Raw genomic sequence first — 15,509 nt, forward strand, 5'->3', positions numbered from 1 at the left:
CCAAAATGAAGACAATATACTTGATTTATACACACACACACACACACACACACATCTCTGCCCACTGTAAAGGTAAAGATGAACATCTAAAAGAATAGAAAAGATAGGTAACAGCACATCCAAATGTTAACCAATAAGTAGATTTGCATTGAATATCAGTGTGTTTTTAATAAAAGTTGGGTGACGTATACATCAAAGAAACTACCTAAGAATAATTTAAGATTTTTTGGGGGGGGGGGAAGAGATTTAATTAATATATGGAAATACTCTTGTGCTGAGATAGTAATGCTGGAATGCCCATGAACCCAATTCCTTTAAACAAATTGGTGTCCATGTTTGAATAGATAATATATGCATAGTCCTAAATCCAAAGGCACAGGGAAAATGAAGGCTTTTGTTCTATCTATATCTCCCCTCTCGTTTCCCTCCCTGGAGAAAACCTTTCTGATCAATTTCTTCTTTATCCCTCTAGAAATACATATGCATGCACAAGCAAATACTTACAGGTGTATATTTTTTTTCTTTAAGGCACAAATGTTACTACTATATATATATTCTGTTCTGCAACATATTTAACTGCCACATTCTTTTTTTTTTTTAATTTTACTTTTTATTTGAGAAAGAGAGAGAGCACAATTAGTAGAGAGGGAGCAGGGTCAGAGGGAGAAGCAGACTCCCCTATGAGCAGGGAACCCAATGTGGGACTCTATTCCATGACCCGGGGATCATGACCTGAGCGGAAGACAAATGCTTAACTGACTGAGCCACCAGGGCTCCCTGCCACATTTTTTAGTGGCTACATATAACTCTATGAAGATACTGTATTTAACCACTGTATGGACATTTCAGTGGTTAATATTTTGTCCAAAAGCAGTGCTGAATGAACAGATTCAAACACATCTGGATGTGCTAAACACCTAGGAAAGGAATTTTAAAATGTCAATGAAAAATGTATTAGTATATTAGATATATATTTCTAGATTGCCTTCCATAGAGCTTGCACCAATTTTCATACCTTTAAAACAATATGAAAGCGGTGCCTGGGTGGTTCAGTTAGTTAAGCGTCTGCCTTCGACTGGGGTCATGAGCCCAAGAGTCCTGAGATTGAGCTGCACGGCGGGCTCCTTGCTCAGCAGGGAGCCTGCTTCTCCCTCTCCCTCTGCCTGCTCCCGGTGCTTGTACTCTGTCTGCCAAATAAATCAATAAAATCTTTTAAAAAAATTATGAGATTTCCCATTTCCCATGTTTTATCCAAATGTTTGTGCCAGACTTTTCATCTTTGCTGAATGTTGCCTCGCTTTGCACTTGTCTTACTAGGAATGAGGATAAAGATCTTTTTATATGTTTAAGAACCAGTTGAATGTCCTTTTTCATGGATGAATTGTTCATAACCTCTGCCCATTTTTCTACTAGATTGCTAGTCTTTTCCTTATTGATCTGTGAGAGTTTTATATATGTAAGAAAATTAGTCTTTATGATATTTTTTTGTCACTTGTATTTTTGTTTTATTTTGTTTTTGCCATATAGAATTCTAAAAATGTTTATGTAGTCAAATCTAAGTAATTTTTCAAGTTTTTTCCTGGATTTTATGTCATATTTGAAGAAAACATTCTACACTACAACATATTAACAAAACTTACTCATGTTTTCTTCTAGTACCTTTGTGATTTTTAAAAAATATTTAAGACTTGGGGCACCTGGGTGGCTCAGTGTGTTAAGCCTTTGCCTTCGGCTCAGGTCATAATCTCAGGGTCCTGGGATTGAGCCCCGCATCGGGCTTTCTGCTCTGTGGGGAGCCTGCTTCCCCCCTCTCTCTGCTTGCCTCTCTGCCTACTTGTGATCTGTCAAATAAATAAATAAAATCTTTTTAAAAATAAAAAAAATATTTAAGACTTTGATCCATTTTCAATTCATTTTTATACAAGATGTGAGGTAGGGATGCAAACTTTTATTTTTTTCCAGATAGCTACCTGTCTTTGGTTCTTTTCTTCAACTTTCTGTTCTGTTCCATTGAATTATCTACTCTTACTATTTTAATAGCATCTTGTTTTAATTACTGTTATTCCATAATGTGTTTTAATATCTGATAAGACTAAGGACTCCTTATTTCTCTATGTCAAAACTTTCTAGGGTACATTTCTGTTTCTAACCCCCAGCCACAAGTGATCATTTACCTGTTTTCTATCATTATAGATTTACCTCTCTGTCATTTTATATAATGGAGCCATAAAATAAATAAAATAAAATGTGGCTCTTTTACATCTAGCTCTTCACACTTAGCATAATGTTTTTGAGGTTAACCCATGTTGTTGTATGTATCAGTTCACTCCTTTTTATTGCTGAATAATATTTGATGAAATGGATATACTGTGTTTTGTTTATCCATTCACTAGCTAATGAGCATTTGGATTGTTTTTAGTCCTTTGCTCTTATGAATAATGCTCCTATGAGTATTCACATACAAGTCTTTGTGAAGATATATGTTCTCATTTCTCTTGACTAACAAGGAGTGGGGTTGCTATATCTGAAGGTCACTAGCAATTTTTATGGACTTAAGTTTCTCTACATTCTCATCAACATTATTTTGTTGTTATAATTGGTATAATGGTATCTCACTGTAGATTTAATTTGATAGACATTAAAATGACTTAAGAAGGTTGAACATCATTTTGTGTGCTCAGCCATTCATAGATACTCTTTATCTCTTTTGTGGGGTTTTTCTTAGATTTTATTTATTTATTTGACAGAGAGAAAGATCACAAGTAGGCAGAGAGGCAGACAGAGAGAGAGGGGTAAGCAGGCTCCCTGCTGAGCAGAGAGCCTGATGCAGGGCTCAATCCCAGGACCCTGAGATCATGACCTGAGCTGAAGGTAGAGGCAGGCACCCCCATTCATACTCTTTGGTGTACTCTTTGGTGAGTTGTCTGTGCACATCTTTTGTCCATATTTTGACTAGATTGCTTTCTAATTCTTATCAAGTTATAAGAGCTCCTCATATATCCTGAAAAAATATTTCTATTAAGGAAAAGAGAATTCCTTATATATTCTGGATGCAAGGCTTTTATCAGGTATATAGGATTTGCACACATTTTCTCTTTGTCCTTTTATTTGGTATTTGGCTTTTTATCTGGTTTGTCTTTTTATTCAATGGAGTCTTGAAGAGCAGAAGTTTTTAATGGTAAAAATATACTTGATCATTTTTTGCCTTTATTGCTTGTATTTTTGATGTTATATCCAATAAATTCTTACCTAACCCAGTGGTTTTCATCTGGAGGCAGTTTTGCCTTCAGGGGACATGTGGCTATGTCTGGAGACATATTTTGTTGTATCAGCACTAAAGGGAGTTGCTAGAGGCCAGGAATGCCACTAAGCATCTAGAATGCTCAGGACAACCGGCAACAAAGAATGACTTGGCCCAAAGGTACATAGTACAAGATTAAGAAACCCTGACCTAACGCAATGCCATGAAGATTTTCTCTTTTGGTTTCTTCTAAATGTTTGATAATTGCAGCTTTTATGTTTAGGTCTGTGATCCATTTTGAGTTCATTTTTGTGTATAACTAGGTAGGCATCTAAGTTCATTTTTTGCATATGGATATGCAGTTGTCTCAGTATCATTTGTTGGAAAGACAATTGGATATCTGGCCCTTGAATTCTCCTTCCCTTTATAAAACATCAATTGACCATAAATGTTAAGTTTCCAGCTTTCTTTTGATTAGTGTTCCAATGATATAAATTTTTTTTATTATTTACTTTTAACTTACATGTATCATTTGAAGAGAGTTTTTTTGTAGGTAACATATAGTTGGGTCATTTTTTTTTAATCCATTCTGACAGCTGGTGTGTTTATACCATTTACATTTTAGCCTAATTATTGATATGTTTGGATTTGGGTCCACTGCTCTCTTTAATGTGTTTCCTTTTCCCCTATTTGTTGCCCTCTTTTAGATTATTTAAGAATTTTTTTTTAGTATTCTGTTTTAATTTATCATGTTTTTTACTCTATGTTGTTTCTCTAGGGATTACAATATACACTCTGAACTTTCTAGAGTCTACATAGAATCAATAGTTAACACTTAAATGGTGGTGTTAAAATCTTACTAATACATAGGCCTCTTTACCTTCACCCTTACATTGTGGTTATTTTATATAACCTTACATATATTGAAAAAATCCTTGGACAATATTATTTTTGCTCTTAACTATAAAGCATACAGCCTTACCTTATTTTATTTCACTTCACTTTATTGTGCTTTGCACATATTGTGTTCTTTACAAATTTGAAGTTTTGTGGCAACCCTGAGTCAAGCGTGTCTGTTGGCACCATTTTTCCAACAGCATTTGTTCACTCCATGTCTCTGTGTCAATTTGGGTAATTTGGGTAATTCTCACAATATTTCAAAATTTTTCATTATATTTGTTATGATTATAATCAGTGATTAAAACTCTCTGGACACTCAGATGATGGTTGGCATATTTTAGCAATAAAATATTTTTAATTATGTACATCATTTTTTAGACATATGCTGTTGCACACTTAATAGTGTAAACATAACTTTTGTATGAACTGGGAAACCAAATAATTTGACTCACCTTACTGTGATACCACTTAATTGTGTGGTCTTGAACTGAACCCACAGTATCTTCAAGGTATGCCTATATTTTAAAGAACTAAAAAAAAAAAAAAAAGCTTATTTATAATGAGATTTTTACTGTTTCTGTTGTTTTTCATTCATTCCTGATGTTCCCAGCTTCCTTCCAACATCATTTTCCTTCCGTCTAAATAATTAGAACACATCTTAAGTTTTCTTTAATCTGAACATTCTTTTGGACCTTATTCCTGAAGTAGAATTTTTTATGTAGAATTCTGATTTGGCAGTTCTTTTTAGTGCTTCAGAGTGTTGTGTCATTTCCTTCTGATTTCTGTGGTTTCTGATCAGGAATCTGCTGTTATTTGAATTGTTCTCTTATAAATAATGCAGTGTTTTCTCTGGCTGCTTTCATATTTTTTTCTTTAATTTTTAGCAATTTAATTATGACAGGTGCTAAAGTGGATTTCTTTGGGTTTATCTTATTTTAGGCTCACTGAGCTCTTTGAATTTGTCAGTTATATATTTTGGCAAACTGGAGAAACATTCATCCATTATTTCTTTAAGAGTTTTTTCTGCACCACCCTTTTCTCCTCTCCTTTGGTATTCTGTCACAGGCCCCTGAGCTCTTATTTTTTCAAAGAGATTTAACTGAAGGAAGTTTAATCATTCATGTTGTTCAGTGTGGTGCTGGTGGTGGTGGTAGTTTTTCTCTACAAATCGGTCTTTAAGTTCACTGACCACTGACTTTCCTCTCTTATCTTCATTCTATTTAGTCCATTTGGATTTGTGTTTTTTAGTTCTAAAATATTCATTTGGTTCTTCTTTTATCTTTCTTTCTTCAGACTTCGTCCTTCCATTTGTTTTAAGAACATGCATATGTACTTTCAGTCTTTCTCATGGAAACATCCCTTTTGGAAAAGCTCCTAATATTTGGCCTGTTTGTTTGCCTTTTCAGTCTCCGAGAGTCAGGTGCAGAATACACAAAATAAAAATCTGGTTACTGGTGGCTGGGTGGCTCAGTTGGTTATGCAGCTGCCTTGGGCTCGGGTCATGATCCCAGCGTCCTGGGATCAAGTCCCACATCGGACTCCTTGCTGGGCAGGGAGCCTGCTTCTCCTTCCTCTGCCTGCCATTCTGTCTGCCTGTGCTCGCTCTCGTTCCTCTCTCTCTGACAAATAAATAAAATCTTTTTTTAAAAATCTGGTTACCTAGAAGAACGCCAGTGTACTGTATTCATATGGCTAGAATGTTTGCTTTGGCTCATTTTTCCCATTTAGAGCTTGGCGCGAGAGCTAAACATAGGGTTCCCAGACCTGGGCATGCATGTTGCTTCTGCTAATTTCTAGCACTGTATTACTGACAAGTCTCTCCACCTTTCTGGGCTGCACCTTCCAGGGCCTGAATGGATCTCTGAGCATTCTCAGCTGTCTGTTCTGTGGGGCCTGGAAAGCACCACATGCATTTGTCCTCTGGCTATTTCCCCCCCGCCCTTGTCTGGCTTTGGGACGATGATGGAGACTGTTTTGTGACATTACAGTGAACTTAAGAACTTTAGAATTCTTAGAAAACGGGACCACCATTGACCAAACACCCACTGGAAGCAGAAAGATTTAGTCTTACTGGGAAATTGTATGTTCCCTATGATGGCCAGGTGGATGCTAACATCCCTTCTTTAAGGATGATAGTACTCTCTTCTGTCTGACAGGCTGCATACTTTCCAGTTATGGAGGTCGTCTTAGCATCACTGCTGTTTTCCAAGGTCTGCCCAGCCTCTTTGTTCTAGCCTTGGCAGGCCCTTTCTCATCTGCTCCAGGATGCTCTGCCCCTCTACTACTGCTTTTCTTTCCTTTCCACAGCTACTTCAGCTCTCGGCTGCTGCTGTGGACAAAGGACGCAGCGTAGGTGAGGTCCTGCAGTCAGTGCTGCGCTATGAGAAGGAGCGACAGCTGGATGAGGCGGTGGGAAATGTTACGCGACTGCAGCTGCTGGACTGGCTGATGGTGAACCTGTAATCGGCGCCCACCTACTGCTTTCCCCCTTTCCCCTCCCTTAGTACTTCCACAGCTCCCCTCTCCATATCCTTACAGAGCCCTAACATTATCTTCATACCACTCACATCAAAGACATGTCATCTTATGCTAGCCACTGGATTTTGCAGATTTTCCTGTCCATGCAAGCAAGGACACAAGATTAAAAAAATTACAATTAAAGGGCTCCTGGTGTTTGGTTTCCTTGGAATCCAATGGGACAATGAGGTAAAGAAACTTCAGGGATTAAAAAATTATCAGAGGGATAGCAGAAGAAAAATAATGCTGTCCTGAGAGGCCCTGGCTAAGGTCATTCATCCTATTTCTAGGTATCCGATCGAGTCCGCAACTTGAAGATCCCCTGCCTTAAAGTGTTCCTAAGAATAAGCAGTTACAATGATTCAGCCTGAATCATTCTAATTATGATATTGAGGACATGGCTGCTTCTCCTGTCTCTGTAGAGTTGCAGAACACTTGTCTCCCTCCACTTTATCCATGGTTGAAGATAGATAGTATCAAAAAAGATCCAGAAGATCTGAATTCTATTGCCAGTTCTGTACTTTTCTGGCTCTAGGACCTGGGATAGGTCCTAGGAAGTCACCTGTTAGGACACTTCTCCCATTTAATATCCATATCACCCCACTTAATAGGGCATTTTCTATTCTTTTTTTTTTTTTTAAGATTTTTTTTATTTATTTGACAGAGAGAAATCACAAGTAGACAGAGAGGCAGGCAGAGAGAGAGAGAGGGAAGCAGGCTCCCTGCCGAGCAGAGAGCCCGATGCGGGACTCAATCCCAGGACCCTGAGATCATGACCTGAGCCGAAGGCAGCGGCTTAACCCACTGAGCCACCCAGGCGCCCCGGCATTTTCTATTCTTATCCTGGGCATTTTCTATTCTTATCCTGACCTTTCTATGGAATTTTATTGATCTTTCTAGAAACTTTCTCCTTTGGTTTCTAATTTTTGGGTTGTTTTGTTTTGTTTTACATCTCTTGGGGACTCTAGTTAACTCCGTCACCCCCAGCATATTTATCTTTCCTACTCTCTTTTGACCCTCTGCTATTCTCATTCTGTTTCACCTCTCCTGGGTGATCTTATCCAAACCCGCTGCTTCAGTTATCTGGTGTCCTCCTTCGTGAACTATTACACAGTAATTAAAATGAAAACTATAAAGCCAGGTATATTTTCATTGTTGTTTATGAGGTTATGATCTTAAGAAGTTTCTTATAAAATTATATCTGTTCTACAATTAGAATCATATAGAGATTATATATTCATATAGAGAAGAACTAGAAAACCAAATAAAAGAGATTTTGAGGATGATGGATGAGTGAATATATCCTGTTGTTTATTCAGCTACCCCTCCTCTGGGAAATAATCTGTCCCCTACTCCGTGGTGCCACCATCTGCATAGTGTGGACTTGCGACCCAACCCGTCTGATCACAGGATCCCAATATCTCAGATGTAGTGCCTGGTTCAAGTCCAGTCATTTCTGAGATTTTCCTGCCAGCACTGCATCTTTTGACTAGACAATGGTGGTCACTTTAACTTCTGGTCAGAACTTGTCTTTAGAATGAAAATCACAAAAAGAAGAAGGGCTGAGGGGGAATCTGAGCCCTATGACCTCATCTGAATTTTTAGACTCTACAATGTCTGAAATCACACTTACCCGCCCTGATTCCCCAATTATGTAAACAAATAAATGTCCTGTTGCTGAACCTAGTTACAAGCTAAATTCAGTGATTTTATCCAAACCCACTGCTTTAATTATCTGGTGTCTTCCTTCATGAAATATTTCACAGTAATTAAAATGAAAACTCTAAAGCCAGGTATATTTTCTATGTTGTTTATGAGGTTATGATCTTAAGAAATTTCTTATAAAATTGTATCTGTTCTATAATTAGAATCATATAGAGATTGTGAAAAACTAGTTTCTCACTTTCAAACAAGAATCCTAACAGGTTAGCTGTCTTGGAGAAAAGAAAAAAAATTAGAGTTCTGTTAGTGACGCTATGACATTGAGTGCTTACCCCTCCGCCCCCATATACATACATCATTTTATCTGGTTCAGGGCATAAGGAGGGAGTGTAGGTGCAAGGACATTCTCATCATAATAGGAATCATGCTAACTGGCCATGTGAATAAAGTTTTTTTTTAAACAAACCTTTATGCATTAAAAAACAATCTGAAATATTGTACAATATAAGTGCTGTTTCTGATACAAATCATTGGTGGAAAGGAACAGGACACACTTTCAGCAAGGGTCATACAATAGGTGGTAAAATATTCATGTTCTTGGGTGATGAGTTTTTACTTTGTTTTCCTGGGGAGGTCTTGGACTCTTCTGGTCCAACAAATGCCTCTGGCTTTCCGGAAGCTTCTGTTAGTTGAGGCAGCGGGTCAACTTTAGCTGCCTGCTGCAGAGAGCCCTGCTGATCACCCGAATTCTGAACCTGCTTAGTGAGGCCACATTTTATTTTGTCTGTAGTGTCTTCTTTGATGATCAGCTCTGCCGAAGGTGAGAGAAGACAGAACTCGTGTTCAGATGTGAATTATATTCTCCCCATTAGACTGTAAATCACTTTGGGAAAATCCTGGTTGTAATGATATGAAAACACACATTCTATGTGCTTTACAAAGGAATAATGCTTAGACTAATGCCAGTGCTTATTCTAAGCACTTTACATTTATTAATTTCTCTGATCCTTTCCACAACCATAGAAAACAGACATTATTCCCTTTCTCATAAATGAAAAAACTGAGACACAGAGTGGTTAACTAAATTGCCTAAGGGCCCACACATGGTAAGTGGTAGAGCCAGAATTTAATCCCAAGCAACCTGAGCCTGGTAACCATAAACAAAACCATAAGGCCATATTGCATATAAAAGATACCTGCATAATGCTATACCCTGTCTGATAAAAATTCAAAAGGTAGTTATAGGTTGGGCAGAGGAGGACACAGTGAAAGAAAAGAAAGGAGGAGAAAGGGAATTGAAGACAGGAGAAAAGTGGAAATTTGTGATGATAAGGGGGCAAGAAAGAAGCAAACCCACGAGTCTCCTGAAACAGGTTAAATCTCAAAAGTGAGAAATGGCTGGCAAGTAGTGATGTAGTCAGAATTATTATCCAAGGTTGAGTTCAGAGAAATTGACAGGAATCCTCTAGAGATACCCAAGCCCTGGACTACAGGAGGAGGACTGGCTATTTGAAGAGCTGTACCTTTTACGTCCAAGTGATGATGCCCTTGAATCTTGGCCTTCCGAGTTTCAGAGGGGAGACAGAGACTGGCTTTCCTCAGGGTCTGGGGCCTGGACCGTGGTTTGAGATTCCGTGGCTCATGAATCCAAGCATGCTTGAGGGCCTGGTCAGGGGTCATGCGAAGAGAAGGTTCCCATCTATATAACAAAGCCCAGCATGGGTTATTGTTTTGCTTCCCTTTCTAATGTTGAAAACATTTTAAAAGACCCCAAAAAAGAACCTAAATAAGATATAATAAAAATGGTTCATTCTTAAAGAACCCATTTAAACCATATTATAACTCAAAGATATCATCTTAGAATAGAGATTACAACATATAAAAAGTACCTGGAAGCGATTATAAAGACAATCTTTGTGTGAAATTTGCATGACAAACCAGGGAATATATTAGAGCCCAAATCTTCCAGGGTTCCTAGGATTTTTTTTTTTAATTTTTTATTTTTTATAAACATATATTTTTATCCCCAGGATTTCTTGCTCAAGAAATATTATAGAAAATCTTAACCATATCTTAACCAATCTTAACCATCTCAATAAACTGAGATCAAAACAAAGAGATGCTTAATTTCAAGTTCCAAACTACAAAATCTGGGCCTTCAAATATATCTTATACAACATGACAGAGTGCTAGAATATTAATATTATAAGGAGATTTGGGTATAATCCAGCCAAACAAAAGGCATCTGACAGAACCTTCAACATTGAATCCTTCTGCCATTCTGGAGTATTTTTAGTGACAAGGAGCTTAGTTACAGAATTAGCTATTCCAATCTTGATAAAAAACAATTCTTCAAAGTTCATTTCTATTGATCCAAAATTCACACTTCCCAGGAACTTTGACACTAGTAACTTTGACCCAGGTTCTAATTTTACCCATTAACATTACAATAGTCCTCCCTTACCCATGGGGTAACTTAACCCCCATGGATGCCTGAAAGCACAGATAGGATAAAACTCCACATTTACTATGTTCTTTCCTATACATACATACCTATGATAAAACTTAATTTATAAATTAGGCACAGCAATATATTCACAATGATAACTAATAATGGAATAGAACAATTATAACAATATACTATAGTAAAAATGTGAATGTGGTCTTTCCCTCTCAAAATATCTTTTAGTCCTATACTCACCCTGCTTATGATGTGAAGTGATAAAATGTCTATGTGATGAGATGAAGTGAGGCGAAGGACAGAGGCAGGGTGATGTAGTGCTAGGCTAGTGGTGGCTTTCTGACAAGACATCAGAAAGTCCATCTGCGTCTGGACTGCAGTTGACTACGGGTAACTGAAGCCACAGAAGGCAAAACTGGGGCAGAGGTGGGGGGTGCCTACTGTATACAGAATGAGACAACTAATCTTTTATGTCACAATCGTCCAACTATCCAAACACATGTACATCACTACTAAGTGTGGTCCTATAATAGGGTTGTCACCTTCCTAGGTTGTCACCTTTCTAGATAGGAAATTTCAGCTGTTGTCTTACTGGTGTCCATCATGCTGGGAATGGCTTCTAGCTGCAGGTAGATGGCATTAATATTCTAGATTTATAAGGTCATAAGCAACTCAAGCTCCCAGTTCTTTTTCAAATGAACTGCTGCTGAGCTATAACTCCCCTCTCCTGAATTTCTCAAGTTGGCCTGCAAAAACTTGACATAGGACTTTACATATACCCCTCTTAAATTTAACTCAAAATGTTTAGTCTGTCATTCCAAAAATATGCTAATTAGGGAAAAAAGAGGATAAGGTAATACGCCCCATTAGCTTGATCACCTCTTGCAAGTTGTAAGCAACCAGCCCTTCACACTAAAAAAGAAAATTCCTTTCTTGGGTCTGAACTGTGTTCTGGATGGTTGGGGTTTCTGGCTAATTCATCTCCATCTCAGTAGTGAGTTTCTGTCACTTTATATGATACGTACATTCATTCTGTTATGCACATTCATTCTGTAGTTAATGCACATTAATGTTAATGCACATTCATTCTCTAGCCTCAGCAAAAGGCTGGGGTAGGGGGATGGAGGTAATGGATAGGATCCTTCTCTAGCTCCATTCTTAAGATGAGTAGCATGACTCCCTAGATGGGAAAACTTCCAGCAGTACTTGGTGGCCTATCCGCTGAGCCAGTAGCTTAATTCCCAGAGAGCACAAATACAAGAAGAGTATTTTGCTAAAACTACTCCATCCCTCTGGAGGAATGAGAGCATATAAACATATGGTTTCAAAAATGCTTAACAATTATAGGATTGATACAGCTAAAAAGGCACCTTAGGAATACTTCATTATAAAGAAAAAGAAACTGAGGCCCAGAGAGAGACAATGACTGACCAAATATCACGTGGCTAATCTATTTGCCATTTAGTGGAGACACACTTGCAAAACCTCTTTTAAAAGAGTGACAAGAGCTAGTGTTTTTGAAACACTCGGCATTATTCTAAATGCTTTATGTACTATTCCTTTTTTTCATTATGACTTCATCAGAATACAGAACCTAATTTCTAAGACTCAGAACTAGCATACAGATTCTAAAAAAGCTGTACATAATAAATGCTTTATAAACCATCCCTTCCCTAATCCTTTCATTTAGGCTGTGAATCCTAGGGGAAGGAGGGGCGGAAACCATACACTGGGTGTGTATGCAAACAGTTACAACATGCAAGAGGTTTACCTCAGTTCCTGAAGCAGAAGCTATTTAGAACTGATCTATAACTTTGCTGCCCAGGCAGTCTGAGAACAAGAAGGCAAACTCTACCCACACACTAAGCCAGGGTAAGTCATTGAGCCTCAGCTTCCACATCTCAAAATGAAGCAAATCCTCTGCCCTGCTAATCACCCAGGAACAGAAGAGAACAGTCTGATAAGGGAAAGTATTCTACAGACTTTCAAGCTCTATGGTCAGTATTTTTTATTTTTATAACTATGTTCCAGCCCCAGACTTTTCACCAGCAAACATGTGGGAAAATACAGTGTTTTAAGAGGAAACCCAGAGGCAAAGACACCCTTGCAAACTCACACCAAACACCTTCTGAGAAAGTCCAAGAAGCTTGTGTCGTAGGTTTTCAGCACCACCGTGAGATCCTTGGAATCCGGGTATCTTTTTTTCCCCCTGTTGTTGGTCATATTTTTAGGAAAACCTTTGGAATCTTTAGAGATACAACATTCTGTGTTTAGTTCCATGTGTTAATATACATTAGTCACATCAAGCTGTTCACTCAACCATGCTGTTTCTTGGAGGGGTCTTTGCAGCTCTAGATCTGTCACACTAGCCCCCTCCTCCACACACAAACACATGACTTCCATCTCAGATGGAAAGAGTCATATGTAGATTATGCAATGAATGCAATTAACCTTTACAAATAATTTTCCCCCATTCAATATGTTCTGAGCCTCCTTCCCACCTCCCCAAATCAAATGGCTTAACCTTAACCAGGGTACAATAATAATTATAATGAACAATAATAATAATAAAATAAATCTGAAGTGACAAAAACACTCAGCTCTGAACAAAAAAAGGTATTGTCTATTCTTGGATTATCTATGCCCTTGCTCCTTTCCCACTAACCCAATAAAATAAGAATATGGAAGTATAATAAGAAAGTCATTGTAGGAGAGTCATCTGCTTTCAGAACCCTTTTATAAGCCACACAAGCAAATTAATCTCATTACTTTTTTATAGCCACATCAAAATTCTGTCCATAAATTAGAATGATTAAACTTGGTTTGTTGCTTAAGCTACAGCTTGGAAATGACTTCTTTCAGTTATTTTTATTGATTAAAACTCTCACCAAATGTATTTATCATGCCTGGAAAGAAGTCCTGGAGATGGCTCCAAAGGTTTCCCTAGAATATTCGTGCAGTGCTTTGAAGGTGAGGTCACTCTTCTGGACATCATGTTCAGAAAAGTTATGCATGTTTAGAAAAAGTGACCACTTATGCTCACACCTTGTAAATCTGCATATGGATAGATGTGAATATACACACACAGTTTACACATTGTACTGACTCCTCACAAAAACTCAGTGGGATTCACATGCCATATTCTAGGAGGTGCATAATGAAGCCCTTCTATTACTTTTGTAATCAGTGCAACATGTGGGGCCTGAAAAAGAACATCTGCTCACACTGAATTCCTAGAAGAGACCACGAATTTGTATATGTGAGTATAGACAAACATGGGTATGTATATTTACAGACATAAAAATGAGCTGGGGATATTGCATAGGGCATAGGTACTGTGAACTCCTACAGAACTCCTACAAACCCCTTTTCCTTTTTGACTATGACAGCAGTGCTCCCATTGGATCCTATGTTGCTCTTTTACAAAAGACTGGATATTCAGGCTCATAGGCATAAATGACAGCTCCTAAAGTAATCACTATGTAATTGTTTTTCTTGTACATGTTTCCCTCACCTTTCTGACACTCCCCATATTTAATAAATCTTTATTTCTCCATCCCCTTCCTGTGACCTGGAGCACCTAAATATCTTACTGCCTTTGAAGCAACATCATTTTGCTGCTAACAGGGGGTGTAAACTACAAGTAGCTGGGGGTTGAGGAGCTGTTGGCAGCCCAAATCTGGGGAAGGGAGAGTCAAGAGTTGAGGTGAAGTGTTTCTCAAACTTATCAAAAGAATCACAAAGATCGTTCGTCAAAAACATAACAGACTCTTGCACCCCACCTCAAATCTGCTATATCATAGGTTACACAGGAAGATCATAAAGTTTAGCATTTTTGTCATGTCTCCAACTGATTCTTATAATCAGATAAAGTTTGGGCAATGCTGAAGAAGATGCCCATCCTGATAAAGCCCTTTCTTATGCAGGAATTGAAGTCATGTGGATATTGCTACCAAAACCACATCATTATTCTAAAGCCTCACTGATGATAAAAACCATTCTCTATGAACCAGACCGTCTTACCAAGATGCCCTATATCCCTTTACTTTCAGAAGGACACTGAAAGTATAATCTTAAATTTAGTGTTATAGGCTTAAGATATAGCTCTTCCCACAATGCCTTTGGCAAGAGGGAACAACAATATCCTCCTTTTTTCCCCTAAATCCTTTGAAATCCAGAAGGTTAAATTAGAAGTGATGAATGCTAAAAGCATATCTGGAATTAAAAGACCAGTTCCATTGTTCTATGTATGTTACAAACAAGTCAGCTAGATCTTCCTGCCTCCCATCAGACTACTCTAGAAGAAGGGTTAGTGCATGGACACTGTTCAAAGGCAGCCAGGATGCTGACTGTGCCCAAACGGAAGGTTTTGAAGCTCCAACCATGACTACAAGATGATCTCTCAACGATTTAACCATTAGAATGGCAAGGGACTAACCAATCAGAAATGATGATAGCTTTGGTACTGAAACAGGGTCATGGAGGCCTCTCTGCTTGCCAGAGCTTAAACTTTTAGTTTCTGGATAATGGTGAGTCCAACGGGTCCTGGGAAAGGGGCCAGGGAACCTGTAGCTGTGGAAGGGGCTTTTTACCAAATGGTGCAGAAGTAGCTTACATTTTAATCCCCACATGACTGAACCAATGTATACTGACTGACCATCAACATGACTAAAACCTTTTTGTCCAGGAATTCCCCTATCAACTCTTTTATTGATAGGACAAGCTGTG

At 38.2% G+C, this 15,509-nt stretch overlaps 2 protein-coding genes across 15 annotated transcripts in view; one reads left to right on the forward strand and one right to left on the reverse strand.

Moving 5' to 3' along the window:
* Positions 1-6,802, forward strand: part of AKAP3 (A-kinase anchoring protein 3) — a 33,261-nt gene extending 26,459 nt beyond the window's left edge. For all 6 annotated transcript variants that reach the window (XM_082742178.1, XM_082742179.1, XM_082742182.1 and 3 more), the window contains one exon: positions 6,449-6,802. In XM_082742178.1, the coding sequence (XP_082598304.1) occupies positions 6,449-6,604 (156 nt within the window). In that variant the 3' untranslated portion in view covers positions 6,605-6,802. The remainder of the gene's footprint in view (positions 1-6,448) is intronic.
* Positions 6,803-7,802: 1,000 nt separating this feature from the next.
* DYRK4 (dual specificity tyrosine phosphorylation regulated kinase 4) overlaps positions 7,803-15,509 on the reverse strand; it is a 48,645-nt gene continuing 40,938 nt past the window's right edge. For 7 of the 9 annotated variants that reach the window (XM_082742186.1, XM_082742189.1, XM_082742187.1 and 4 more), the window contains 3 exons: positions 12,898-13,027; positions 9,844-10,019; positions 7,803-9,131 (listed from right to left, as the gene is read on the reverse strand). In XM_082742186.1, coding sequence (XP_082598312.1) covers positions 8,887-9,131; positions 9,844-10,019; positions 12,898-13,027 — 551 coding nt within the window. In that variant the 3' untranslated portion in view covers positions 7,803-8,886. The remainder of the gene's footprint in view (positions 9,132-9,843; positions 10,020-12,897; positions 13,028-15,509) is intronic. The other 2 variants (XR_014314485.1, XM_082742192.1) reach the window with 2 other exon arrangements.

The sequence above is a fragment of the Mustela nivalis genome, assembly GCF_964662115.1.
Source record: "Mustela nivalis genome assembly, chromosome: 7".
In the NCBI taxonomy this organism is placed as follows: Eukaryota; Metazoa; Chordata; class Mammalia; order Carnivora; family Mustelidae; genus Mustela; species Mustela nivalis.